We start from the raw sequence: 14469 nt of genomic DNA, 5'->3' as shown, positions 1-14469 counted from the left end.
TGGAAGGGGGAACAGAAGAGAGATCTGGGGTTAAGGTAAGTGATATCAAATCAATTAACCTCAAACAGGTTAAGACCTTAACCAACAATGCAGTTCAAGAAAGACTTCAAAAAAGTACTTACTAAATAAACAAAAGTAAAAAATAAAAATTAACAATAAAATAACAAAAACAGGGGGTACCGGTACCGAGTCAATGTGCAGGGGTACGGGTTAGTCAAGGTAATTTGTACATGTAGGTAGGGGTAAAGTGATTATGCATAGATAATAAACAGCGAGTAGCAGCAGGGTACAAAACAAATGGGGAGAGGGGGGGGGGGGGTCAAATAAAGGCCATTATGTTTATTAGGATCTCCTTTAAACCACCAAAGGGCTAGTCTTCCAATGTATAAGCGTCTATGACTTGCAGTCACAGAGAGTAGCATTGAAAAGAGCTCTCACCTTCGTATGTCTTTGGGGGCAACAGAGCCAGGATCTCATAGACCCTCAGTCTGAAGACTACTGAGGTGTTTTTAATCAGGTTGCCATAGGATTTGATCAGAGTAGGCACCCTGCAATACACAAGCATATAGGTTTCAGCCCCCACCCCAAAAAAGGCAGCTTATTAAACAGTCTCAAGTCAAGTATACTCTTGTTTTTTCAGTTTGGTTAGAAATAACACAGTACACAATCCGCACTCAGAAGGAATGAGAGAAGCAGTTTGGCTGACTGTGTCCTTGAACAGTGAACTGTTAAGTGGGGACTTGGCAACGCACCAGAAATGTTCTTGGATATTGATCATCTAACACGGAGGTACTTTTAGCGCTAGTGGTATCCTTCGGGCCAGAACTAAGTGGCCGTCTTCATCAGTGATGAGGTTTAAAGTCTCTCTGGTCAAATATCCATCCACATTAGCATACCACCTCATATGGAAACAAGTTTTGTGCAGAATTATTTTTAGCATACTTAGGTGTACGAATACGAACAATGGAACATGGCCTGTGACAGAGGTCTGGTGTGAGAACTTGGTGTGACTCACTTGGTGAGCAGAGCCACAGCACAGGCCAGGGGGGTCAGGAGACGACCTATGACATCATCAGTCAGGAGATCTCTGCAGTGAATCACCAGGCTCTTCATGGCTGGGACAAAACAACAGCATATCAACATTAGGAGACATCAGATCGACCTAGAGGTGAAAGTTAAAACTTAAACTAACATAAGCATTCAACTGAAACAACCCGGCTTGTGTTCAATGAACGGTGAGTATAGAAGAGTGCGCATCTCACCACACAGCGCCCCGGCGCGGCCCTCCAGGGTGACCTGCCAGGTGAAGTGGTCCCCACGGCGGAGCTCCATGTCCAGGTCTCTGATGGAGGGAGGGAAGGCACACCTCCACAGCACCAGCATCCTGGGGAGGTGGTGCTCTACCACCGCTGGACCTACAGACGTTAATCAACCTTCATTCACATTCATTGCACACAAAGACAGCAGTAGTTGGCAAGGTGTGAGAAAGTCCCAGATCTGAAGATGCCTAGCTGCCGAATAAAAACACCAGTTTTTTTTAAAATGAGGCCATTTATTTCCATTGGTCCAGCAAACACATCAGCAGAGGGTGGATGGACATACCTAGGGTATTGAGGGAGGAGAGCAGCAGCCAGCCAGCCTGTGTGCGTTGGATGGAGATGCGGCTGTTCTGAGTGGCTGAACGGAGCAGGTCCTCGGCCAGACCCATCACCACCTGGGAACAGAGGGTCACTTATCGTTTAGATACCTGTACTATTACATCCGCTCCCACTGATTTAGTGGAGCATCTGACTGAACTATGGAAGAGCCATTAAACAGACATAAATCACAAATAGTGTGCATACAAGGCCTCGACTATAAACAGGCCTATGTGTATTTGTTGCTAGCTCAAGGTTACCCAGACGAAGCCCAGTCCTTACATTGCCTTTAGTGTGGGGGATGCCCAGTGGGCAGTGCTGCACTGCCCCCAGCAGGGCGGCGATAGCGGAACTGTACCCGGCCACGGCCTCGGGGCAGGACTTGAGGGCGTTGAGTCTCTCTGCACAGCGGTCCAACAACACGGCCCCCTGGGAAGGCAGGGCCACGGCCACACAGCGTAGACACCAAGCAGCCGCTAACCGTGCTGACACACTGGGGTGGAGCAGAACTGAGATCACCGTGTCCAGCAGGGCTGGGAGGGAGGAATACCACAGAAGCAGAGAAGTTAAAATGTGTCAAAACTACTCTCAGACAGGCACACACAGTATATTGAGCCTTGAGCATTTGTCTGTGAAACTTGGTAGGTAATATATAATAAGACGTCGGGCTCTGTTCCACTAGTCTATTTTTATCCTGTCATAGAACCTTCATTAAGGCTCCCAAGTGGCGCAGTGGTCTAAGGCACTGCATCTCAGTGCAAGAGGCGTCACTACAGTCCCTGGTTCGGCTGCATCACATCCGGCCATGATTGGGAGTCCCATAGAGTGCCACACAATTGGCCCAGCCGGGGTAGGCCGCTATTGTAAATAAGAATTTGTTCTTAACTGACTGACTTGCCTAGTTAAATAAAGGTTATATAAAACATATTTGTTGTTGAAAATGTAGACTAATGTTGTTTAGCACAGAGTCCTGAGTCAGCACAGCAGTCCAGGCGCTGTGACCTACTCACCTCCACAGTTTCTCTGCCCTCCCTCTCTTCTTTCTCTGTCACGCTCCCTCCCCCCCTCGCTGTCACCAACTCTCTCCCCTCCCCTCGCTGTCACCAACTCCCCCCCCCCCCCCCATCTCTTATCACTCTCTCTACTCTCTTTGTCACCAACTCATCTTCATAGACCACTGAACACTCCCATGCAATACAGAGACTGCCCACATGGCATAAAAACCACACACAGCTTTTCCATAATACGACCATTTAACGCAGATTCCTCAGGGGACAGAGCTGAAGAGACAAGAGACTGGGAACAAGTCTCTGTGCGTGTGTGTGTGTGTGTGTGTGTTCAGGCCCCACCTGTGCTGGTGTCAGTAAGTAGCGATGCAGCAGTAGAGGCCAGGCCCTGTACCAGGCTACCCAGCTCCAGCAGGGCACACACCAACACATGCTGACTGGCAGCTACGTCTGTGGTGGTGACCCGCGTCTCCACATTCCCATCACACATGGCCGCATCTGGAGGGAAAAGATGACCATGACCACCAAGGAAAAGCACTTCAGGAGTCCCCACTGTCAATCTGAAAGGCTGACATGCACATAATGACATCGTCGGGCCTGTATGAGATCATCATTCTTCTAACCACTCAAACAAAACTGGCACTTCATCAATTCGCCTTTCCTAGATACCTTGCACCCTCCCCTTATTTCTCCCATCACATTGGAGGAGAAGATCCGAGGTCCCTCCACTCTGGCCTTCTCGTCCAATGCGTTTTGAGAAACAGCGAAGGAGAGGGCGTGACAAAAAATAAATAAATAAAAAAACTAAAGGAAAGACGAATTGGGGAAAAGCCTATGTACCATTCAAGAAGTGACATTTCTGAGAACATCTTTCCGCAATCCATCCTTATCAATGTGTAATGGTCTATTAAAGCTTCCCCTCACCCACGGCCCTCTTCTGTTTGCCTATGGCCAGGCAGATCTCCTTGGCAGCAGCGATCTGGGCCTTCTCCCCCAGCAGAGATCCCAGTGTGGCCCTGAGGATGAAGGAGATGCAGCGTCTGCAGCACACGGCGTCTGCGGGAGTCTGGGTGGCCCGTGTTTGAGACACCAGCTCCATGAGCAGGACCAGCAGGGCGGAGAAGTTGGCCTCCAGCCACACGCCGCCCAGACACGACACAAACACCACACACGACTAGACAGAACAAGAACAAACTCAAAATCAAGAAAGAAAAGAGTAAGTGCGCCCCAATACATATGAGCACATGTATAGAGCCAGGAAATTTCCTGACCCATGTGACCGGACCAGGAAAACCTACTGGGCCAAGTGTTTCCTAGTCAGGCCACGTGGTCAGAAAAACACTCATAGCCTAACATGTAGGATGGAGACAGAGAGAGCTGACCTGAGTGATGCCGATGCGGATGTCTTTGCTAACAGAGCTGGTCCCTTTGAGCTTGTCTCCACTGGCCCTGAGGAAGCCAGCCCCACCACGCAGGAACCCCCCAGTCAGCAGATCCATCACCTCCTCCAAGGAGCTGCGTCTGGAGCCCTGTCTGTGAGCTGGGAGGAAGACACGCAGAGGAAGAGAAGGGTCAATATTGTTTTATTTTCAACTATATTCTATGTTATTTAATATACACTGCTCAAAAAAATAAAGGGAACACTTAAACAACACAATGTAACTCCAAGTCAATCACACTTCTGTGAAATCAAACTGTCCACTAAGGAAGCAACACTGACTGACAATAAATTTGACATGCTGTTGTGCAAATGGAACAGACAACAGGTGGAATTTATAGGCAATTAGCAAGACACCCCCAATAAAGGAGTGGTTCTGCAGGTGGTGACCACAGACAATTGTCAGTTCCTATGCTTCCTGGCTGATGTTTTGGTCACTTCTGAATGCTGGCGGTGCTTTCATTCTAGTGGTAGCATGAGACGGAGTCTACAACCCACACAAGTGGCTCAGGTAGTGCAGCTCATCCAGGATGACAAATCAATGCAAGTTGTGGTAGGAAGGTTTGCTGTGTCTGTCAGCGTAGTGTCCAGAGCATGGAGGCGCTACCAGGAGACAGGCCAGTACATCAGGAGATGTGGAGGAGGCCGTAGGAGGGCAACAACCCAGCAGCAGGACCGCTACCTCCACCTTTGTGCAAGGAGGAGCAGGAGGAGCACTGCTAGAGCCCTGCAAAATGACCTCTAGCAGGCATGAAAAGTGCATGTGTCTGCTCAAAAGGTCAGAAACAGACTCCATGAGGGTGGTATGAGGGCCCGACTTCCACAGGTAGGGGTTGTGCTTACAGCCCAACACCGTGCAGGACGTTTTTCATTTACCAGAGAACACCAAGAGTGGCAAATTCGCCACTGGCGCCCTGTGCTCTTCACAGATGAAAGCAGGTTCACACTGAGCACATGTGACAGACGTGACAGTCTGGAGACGCCGTGGAGAACATTCTGCTGTCTGCAACATCCTCCAGCATGACCGGTTTGGCGGTGGGTCAGTCATGGTGTGGGGTGGCATTTCTTTGGGGGGGCCACACAGCCCTCCATGTGCTCGCCAGAGGTAGCCTGACTGCCATTAGGTACCGAGATGAGATCCTCAGACCCCTTGAGAGACCATATGCTGGTGCGGTTGGCCCTGGGTTCCTCCTAATGCAAGACAATGCTAGACCTCATGTGGCTGGAGTGTGTCAGCAGTTCCTGCAAAAGGAAGGCATTGATGCTATGGACTGGCCCGCCCGTTCCCCAGACCTGAATCCAATTGAGCACATCTGGGACATCATGTCTCGCTCCATCCACCAACGCCACATTGCACCACAGACTGTCCAAGAGTTGGCGGATGCTTTAGTCCAGGTCTGGGAGGAGATCCCTCAGGAGAACATCCGCCACCTCATCAGGAGCATGCCCAGGCGATGTAGGGAGGTCATACAGGCACGTGGAGGCCACACACACTACTGAGCCTCATTTTGACTTGTTTTAAGGACATTACATCAAAGTTGGATCAGCCTGTAGTGTGGTTTTCCACTTTAATATTGAGTGTGACTCCAAATCCAGACCTCCATGGGTTGATAAATTTGATTTCCATTGATAATTTGTGTGTGATTTTGTTGTCAGCACATTCAACTATGTAGTATTTCATAAGACTATTTCATTCATTCAGATCTAGGATGTGTTATTTTAGTGTTCCCTTTATTTTTTTGAGCAGTGTAGTTTCTTCTAAATCCCACACTACAATCCCACATAAGTAAGAAACACAGTTAAAAGCAGACAGTTTAATCCCAAAACCTCAACAATCGCGATTCTACCAACTCTTGTCATCCATTGTAGCCTACTGTACCAGTGGGTTGTTTGGGCTCTAAGGCTGTGGCCAGCAGGGTACCCAGCAGTTTGGAGATGGCCACACGCACATCGTAGTTGGAGCTCTCAAACGCCCTGAAGCAGAGCGTGGCTACGTTCTCCAACTCTGAAGTCCACAGAAACACAGCCTCTCTCTGCAGCTCCAGAAGACACTGCCAGACATCACACAGACATTTAGAAACATACACGGACGGCAAATATGTTACATACACCGTCTTATCTACAGTTGAAGTCGGAAGTCTACATACAATTAGGTTGGAGTCATTAAAACTTGTTTTTCAACCACTCCACAAATGTCTTGTTAACAAACTATAGTTTTGGCAAGTCGGTTAGGTCATCTACTTTGTGCATGACACAAATAATTTTTCCAACTATTGTTTACAGACAGATTTTTCATTGTATCACAATTCCAGTGGGTCAGAAGTTTACATACACTAAATTGACTGTGCCTTTAAACAGCTAGGAAAATTCCAGAAAATTATTACATGGCTTTAGAAGCTTTTGATAGGCTAATTGACATCATTTGAGTCAATTGGAGGTGTACCTGTTGACGTATTTCAAGGCCTACCTAAAAAACTCAGTGCCTATTTGCTTGACATCATGGAAAAATCCAAAGAAATCAGCCAAGACCTCAGAAAACACATTGTAGACCTTCACAAGTCTGGTTCATCCTTGGGAACAATTTCCAAATGCCTGAAGGTACCACGTTCATCTGTACAAACAATAGCACGCAAGTATAGACACCATGGGACCACGCAGCCGGTATACCGCTCAGGAAGGAGATGCGTTCTGTCTCCTAGAGATAAACGCTCCTTAGTGCGAAAAGTGCAAGTCAATCCCAGAACAGCAGCAAAGGACCTTGTGAAGATGCTGGAGGACACAGGTACAAAAGTATCTGTATCCACAGTAAAACGAGTCCTATATTGACAAAACCTGAAAGGCCGCTCAGAAAGGAAGAAGCCACTGCTCCAAAACCACCATAAAAAAGCCAGACTATGGTTTGCAACTGCACATGGGGACAAATATTGTACTTTTTGGATAAATGTCCTCCGATCTGATGAAACAAAAATAGAACTGTTTGTTCATAATGACCATCGTTATGTTTGGAGGAAAAAGGGTGAGGCTTGCAAGCCGAAGAACAACATCCCAACCGTGAAGCACGGGGGTGGCAGCATCATGTTCTGGGGGTGCTTTGCTGCAGGAGGGACTGGTGCACTTCACAAAATAGATGGCATCATGAGGTAGGAAAATTATGTGGATATATTGAAGCAACATCTCAAGACATCAGTCAGGAAGTTAAAGCTTAGTCGCAAATGGGTTTTCCAAATGGACAATGACTCCAAGCATACTTCCAAGGTTGTGCAAAATGGCTTTAGGACAACAAAGTCAAGGTATTGGAGTGGCCATCACAAAGCCCTAACCTCAATCCTATAGACATTTTGTTGGCAGAACTGAAAAAGTGTGTGCGAGCAAGGAGGCCTACAAACCTGACTCAGTTACACCAGCTCTGTCAGGAGGAATGGGCCAAAATTCACCCCACTTATTTTGGAAAGCTTGTGGAAGGTAACCCGAAACATTTGACCCAAGATAAACAATTTAAAGGCAATGCTACCAAATACTAATTGAGTGTATGTAAACTTCTGACCCACTGGGAATGTGATGAAAGAAATAAAAGCTGAAATAATTAATTCTCTCTACTAATTATTCTGACATTTCACATTCTTAAAATAAAGTGGTGATCCTAACTGACCTAAGACAGGGAATTTTTTCTAGAATTGAATGTCAGGAATTGTGAAAAACTGAGTTTAAATGTATTTGGCTTAGGTGTATGTAAACTTCCAACTTCAACTGTATATGAAAAATCAACAAAAAAAAGACACGCATCAGTGTGAAATTAAGCTCAATTGAATGACCATGGTCTTAACTTTGTTGATTCAGTGAGACCAAAAGAACATAAACTGACAGTAATGTATTGCCTAACTTGATAGCGCCACCAGCCATACAGTGTATGCCCCATGGTTGGAGGGAGGAATGCATGTTTGAATGACATATGTCCTAACACAATGTAGAATGAGAACAATGTGTAATATGCTTAACGTGGTAGCACCATCAGCTGGCTATACAGTTTATGTATTCTCCATGAGTTTGGAGCAGCAGCAGTTTAGCTGGAGGGAGGAAAGCGGTAGGCAGTAGCTACCTTGGCGGCAGCACAGCGCACGGCCATGGAGCGGTCGGTGAGACAGGCGCGTGTAGCCTTGTAGATGTCTCTGTGACAGGGCACGGCGCTGACCCCCAGGCCCCTCAGGATCTTCTCCACGCTCAGCATGATCTCATAGCGGCCCTGGGACTGGAGCACGGACAGACAACACAATTCATCAGTGGTCCTGTGTGGCTCAATTGGTAAGAGCTTGGCAACAGCCATGCCAAGGTTGTGGGTTCAATCCCCGCAGGGATTACATATGCTACACATACTGAAAATATTAGGCACTCACTGTACTTTAAGTCACTTTGAATAAAAGTGTCTGCTCAGTGGCATAAACCTCAACATAGGGGCCCCACAAGAATAGCGTGCTCAACCCCCTCCTATACTCCCATGACTGCGTGGCCACATACGCCTCCAACTCAATCATCAAGTTTGCAGACAACACAACAGTAGTAGGCCTGATTACCAACAATGACGAGACAGCCTACAGGGAGGAGGTAAGGGCCATGGGAGAGTGGATCCAGAAAAATAATCTCTCACTCAACCTCAACAAAACAAAGGAGCTGATCGTGGACTTCAGAAAACAGCAAAGGTAGCCCCTATCCACATAGACGGGGCCGCAGTGGAGAAGTTCCACGGCGTACACAACACTGACAATCTGAAATGGTCCACCCACACAGTGTGGTGGAGAAGTTACAACAGCGCCTCTTCAACCTCAGGAGGCTGAAGAAATGTGGCTTGGCACCTAAAACCCTCAAACATTTACAGATGCACAATTGAGGGCATTCTGTCAGGCTCCATCACCACCTGGTACAGCAACTGCACCGCCCGCAACCACAGAGCTCTCCAAAGGGTAGTGCGGTCTGCCCAAAGCATCACTGGGGGCAAATTACCTGCCCTCCAGGACACCTACAGCACCCTCACAGGAAGGCCAAAAAGATAATTAAGGACATCAACCACCTGAGACACGGCCGGTTCACTACGCTATCTCCTAGAAGGTGAAGTCAGTGCAGTTGCATCAAAGCTGGTACCGAGACTGAAAAACAGCTTCTATCTCAAGCCCATCAGACTGCTAAATAGCCATCACTAGCCGGCTACCACCCGGTTACTCAACCCTGCACCTTAGAGGCTGCTGTACTATATACACATTTACTTGGAATCCCTGACCACTTTAATAACAGAACACTAGTAACATTAATAATGTTTAAATAATGTTTACACACAACTTTACTCATCTCATATGTATATAATGTATGCTATTCTACTGTATTTTAGTCAACACCACTCAGACATTGCTCAATCTAATATTTAGATATTTCTTAATTCCATTATTTTACTTCTATATTAGTGCGTATTGTTGTGAACTGTTAGATACTACTGCACTGTTGGAGCTAGGAACACAAGCATTTAGCTACACCCGCAATAACATCTGCTAAATATGTCTATGCGACCAATACAATTTGAACATTAAGAACACCTGCTCTTTCCATGACATAGACTGACCAGGTGAATCCAGGTGAAAGATATGATCCCTTTTTGAATCCACTTCAATCCGTGTAGATGAAGGGGAGGAGACCTTAAAGGCCTTGAGATAACTGAGACATGGATTGTGTATGTGTGCCATTCAGAGGGTGAAAGGGCAAGGCAAAAGATTTAAGTGCTTTTGAACAGGGTATGGTAGTAGGTTCCAGGCGCACCGATTTGTGTCAAGTGCAACGCTGCTGGGTTTTACACACAAAAGTTTCCCGTGTGTATCAAGAATGGTACACCACCCAAAGGACATCTAGCCAACTTGACACAACTGTGGGAAGCATTGGAGTCAACATGGGCTAGCATCCCTGTGGAAGGCTTGATACCTTCAAGAGTCCCTGCCCCGACAAATTGAGGCTATTCTGAGGGCAAAAAGGGGGATGCAACTCAATATTAGGAAGGTGTCCTTAATGTTTTCTTATAGTCAGTGTTTATCAGCTATTCAGACATAAAACACCGGCCTTCATATTGCCACTGGCTAGCACAGTGGTATATCAATACATTTTTGCATTACCATTGCAGATCCTTTAAATTGTACACTCACCTCTGCAGACTTTATGGCCTTCAACAAATTTGCCAAAGTCTCTTTAAATGTGTTGACAAGCAAACGGCCAAGCTGTTCATAAAGGGCACCCAGACAGGCAATGGCTGCCCTACAGACAAAAAAAAGGAAATCAGTTACAAAGTTCTTTCAGATGTTGAAAATACCATTCCTCTTGACTGCACAGTGCACACACTGTGTAATCCAAAGTCTTGGTTTTTTATTATTTTATTTTTTAAAGAAGTTCATTACATACTAGTGTAATGCTACTGTATGAATTTGCCATTTCGGTGAACAGTAGTTAATCATAACAAGAGTGATTTCAACAGCCATGTAAACATGGAATGTCATAGAAGCTTTAAAGTATCCCCATGAGTAACAAACATTATAATCATTAATGTGTAATCAGTCTGATAATTTATATGCACCATCACCCCTCTATAACTGATGGGGATTTCAGCTGCCGCAATCTACTGTACTTACAGTCGAGTTGGCAGGTAGCTGGGTGAGTCGTCCTTGCTGCGGATGATGTCATTGCACCTGTCCACCGTGTGGCTGGAGGTGAGTGAGTCTCCCACTCTGTAGAGCAGGGCCAGGCAGTGGGCTAGGAGCCATCGGGTCGGGGGTCCCGGAGAACCAATCAGAATCCCAGTCAACTGTTCGACCAGACACTTCTGGTTCTTCTTCACATCCACCTGGGAGAAAATACACTCAGTTCAGTTCATTTACTTGGCCTTTCACAAGAATTTGTCTTGCATTCAAGAGCACTGAGTTAAAGTCAACATGAAACCATCAACATTTATTGACAACATGACATAGATGACAGTAACGACATAAAACAGATCTCACATTCAGGCAACCCTTTTTTTGTATGATGAGCAACTGATGTTTTTTAATGGGATACTTCGGGATATTATATTAGCATTGAGACCCTATATCTACTTCCCCAGAATCAGCTGGAACTCGTGGATACCATTTGCTAAATGATAGTGGCTACTGGCAAGACAAATCACATCAACATTTCATCTGTAGTTCATTTTTTTCTTCATGACACAGAACCAGCAGAGCAGACCATGATTTAGCCTTTACAGCACTCACTGCTTTAATCACGCCTAGAAAGACATACTGACTGGCATCCTGCTAAAAGAGACGATCCCAGAAAAAGCACTGGGCTAATCTCAGCCTGTTCAAATGGCTCTCTTTTGATCTGACTCTGCTTAGGAATGCACCAAGCGCTGTCTGTCACAGGGGAGGCCATTATCTGCAAACACCCACTGGGCTCTCCCCTAGTCTCCTCCTTTCCTTATTCCTCTCACCCTGTCTGCAGCAGGGAGCAGCTTCTTCAGGAAGCGCAGCCACTCAAAGACAAATTCAGCCCTCTGGTGTTCTCCCAACTGGCTGCATGCCTCCTCGTTCAGGAGCAAACTGTGGGCTCGTTCCATTCTCCTCCCTCCTTCCCCTCCTCTTGCAGCCGCTCTAGGCCACAGTCTCTGTCTCCCTCTGAGCCGGACAAATTCCAAACTTCAGCCACAAACAGAAAAGGACGGCTTCTTCCCTCTCACTGCGGGAAAAAACTGCTCTGTTCCATCAAGACCTGGAAAACCTGCAAGACATCAGTAAAGAGACTCAGAGTTCATACTCCAATATATGTGAAAGGGGACACTCCTCGTGATAAAATGCACAGCAACCAGGTCACTCAAACAGAACAATTATATTGACGTTGACAAATAGCCAAATCTTAATCTCCTGCAAAGTAGGGCTGTCAAGTGAAGGGCACGGTTCTTCCTTGTTTTTTTTCGAGGAGTGGAAAAAGTGTAAGTTTATCTGGAACAGCACAGGCAATGAATTATTCAGACAGTCATCCCACAGGATCAGTGCAGAGTGTGCTGTTAGCTAGATCATCATACATTATTCTATTGAGAAGGCTCATTCAGGGAGGGGAATCACGTCTATTTTACACCTATGCTGACTAGTTACTAATCAAATAATAACGTTACCCCTCACTCCAACTTCTCGTTTCTTATGACCTGATGACTCAGTTAGCTAGCACTAGCTTTGATGACAGATGTAACAGATGTCAAATCGTGAGCACAATGTCAAATAGAGAGCAGGACATACAGCAATAACGTTAGCCAAGATCCGGCCGAATTGTGTAACATTCAAGCCAGCCAGCTAGATAACTTACGTTACTAGCCAGCCATATTCTCCAGCTTTTCCCAACGAAGTTAGCTGGCTAACGCTAGTTAACTGCCAGTTACAGGCAGAGCAGTCTTCGCTAGTTTGTAAAGAAAGACAGGCTGCTACTAGCTAGCTAACATATGCATTCCTATATTAGGTTAGCTAGCACTGCAAGCTAACGTTAACTTTACCACAGCTAGCAAAACATAGTGACGTTAGCTAGCTAACGTTAATGTTGGCACGCAAACGTATCTATCAGTAAATCCATCCTAAATAAAGATAAACGTAAAAGTTGTACCTGTGGCGAAAACTTAACTAAGTATTTGATGCAACTTCGGGTGAGATGTTGATGTTTCGATCCAAGATAATATTTATTTGTAGCTACACTGGCGAAGTGAACACATCTGCCGCTTTTCAACTAGGAATAATCGAGCGCAGAAACATCGATTGAAGTGCCAAAGTTGACATTTCAGGATAATACATCGATACAGACACTTTCAACCCATTTCCTTCAACAAATTGTGCCACAGGTTGTACCAGACTGTGAAAAACAGGGTTGAGGTTCCTGGGAAGAAATAAGTAGACAAAATAACCAGAGGTAAACTGTAAAGTCGTGGCCAAAGGTTTTCAGAATGACACAAATATTAATTTCTACAAAGTTTGCTGCTTCCGTGTCTTTAGATATTTTTGTCAGATGTTACTATGGAATACTGAACTATAATTACAAGCATTTCATAAGTGTCAAAGGCTTTTATTGACAATTACATGAAGTTGATGCAGAGTCAATATTTGCAGTGTTGACCCTTCTTTTTCAAGACCTCTGCAATCCGCCCGAGCATGCTGTCAATTAACTTCTGGGCCACATCCTGACTGATGGCAGCCCATTCTTGCATAATCAATACTTGGAATTTGTGGGTTTTTGTTTGTCCACCCGCCTCTTGAGGGTTGACCAAAAGTTCTCAATGGGATTAAGGTCTGGGGAGTTTCCTGGCCATGGACCCCAAAAAATCGATGTTTTGTTCCCCGAGCCACTTAGTTATCACTTTTGCCTTATGGCAAGGTGCTCCATCATGCTGGAAAAGGCATTGTTTGTCACCAAACTGTTCCTGGATGGTTGGTAGAAGTTGCTCTCAGCGGATGTGTTGGTACCATTCTTTATTCATGGCTGTGTTCTCAGGCAAAATTGTGAGTGAGCCCACTCCCTTTGCTAAGAAGCAACCCCACACATGAAAGGTCTCAGGATGCTTTACTGTTGACCTGACACAGGACTGATGGTAGCGCTCACCTCGTCTTCTCCGGACAAGCTTTTTTTCCGGATTCCCCAAACAATCTGAAAAGGGATTCACCAGAGAAAATGACTTTACCCCAGTCCTCAGCAGTCCAATCCCTGTACCTTTTGCAGAATATCAATCTGTCCCTCAGTCTGTCCCATGGCAAAGAGGGACTTTGCAATTAATTGCAGTTCATCTGATCACTCTTCATAACAATCTGGAGTATATGCATACATCATACAAACTGAGGCAGCAGACTTTGTGAAAATTCATATTTGTGTCATTCTCAAAACTTTTGGCCACGACTGTATATATTCTGATCCAACCCAGTAACAAACAAAAAAAAACGACGGAAATCCAGAGAGGACATGTTTTTAAATCCCTCGTTATGTTGAGATCATAACTTATTTATCTCATGATCAAGACATAACAACATTTGTTTTTTCGAGATCCCAGATAATTTTCTCATGATCAAGACATTGTCAAGATCACTAGATATAAACTCTATAAATAGGAGTGTGGAAGTATTGATTTTAGATTGACAGTATGGCTGAGGCGGCAGATGGATCAGTGCATACGTTTTTATTGATTGTTACACCAAGGGATGATACATTTCATGCTAACATCATGCTTTCATTTGTGTTTGGAGCTCATTATCAGTTTATAAATTAGAATGTTAGAAAGCTAAATCTCCCTTACCTTCAGCTAAGAGATTAAGATTAAACTACCAACGGGACATTAAAAACTGTAACATCTTATTCTTCC

The 14469-nt window shown here is 45.5% G+C and overlaps 1 protein-coding gene across 2 annotated transcripts in view; it reads right to left on the bottom strand.

The window, feature by feature from the left end:
- heatr5a (HEAT repeat containing 5a) overlaps positions 1-12960 on the bottom strand; it is a 28046-nt gene extending 15086 nt beyond the window's left edge. For both annotated transcript variants that reach the window (XM_021573975.3, XM_021573976.3), the window contains exons 1-14: positions 12732-12960; positions 11572-11858; positions 10739-10950; positions 10259-10367; positions 8179-8328; positions 5962-6133; positions 4027-4184; positions 3569-3818; positions 2987-3142; positions 1920-2170; positions 1603-1714; positions 1263-1415; positions 1016-1115; positions 439-548 (exon numbers count right to left, since the gene is read on the bottom strand). In XM_021573975.3, the coding sequence (XP_021429650.3) occupies positions 439-548; positions 1016-1115; positions 1263-1415; positions 1603-1714; positions 1920-2170; positions 2987-3142; positions 3569-3818; positions 4027-4184; positions 5962-6133; positions 8179-8328; positions 10259-10367; positions 10739-10950; positions 11572-11697 (2059 nt within the window). In that variant the 5' untranslated portion in view covers positions 11698-11858; positions 12732-12960. The remainder of the gene's footprint in view (positions 1-438; positions 549-1015; positions 1116-1262; positions 1416-1602; positions 1715-1919; positions 2171-2986; positions 3143-3568; positions 3819-4026; positions 4185-5961; positions 6134-8178; positions 8329-10258; positions 10368-10738; positions 10951-11571; positions 11859-12731) is intronic.
- Positions 12961-14469: the final 1509 nt, after the last annotated feature.

This window comes from Oncorhynchus mykiss, chromosome 19, assembly GCF_057628025.1.
Source record: "Oncorhynchus mykiss isolate SJ-2025 chromosome 19, ASM5762802v1, whole genome shotgun sequence".
Classification (NCBI taxonomy): domain Eukaryota; kingdom Metazoa; phylum Chordata; class Actinopteri; order Salmoniformes; family Salmonidae; genus Oncorhynchus; species Oncorhynchus mykiss.
Note: the sequence above shows the minus strand (reverse complement) of the source record. Positions and strands in the feature narration are given on the sequence as shown.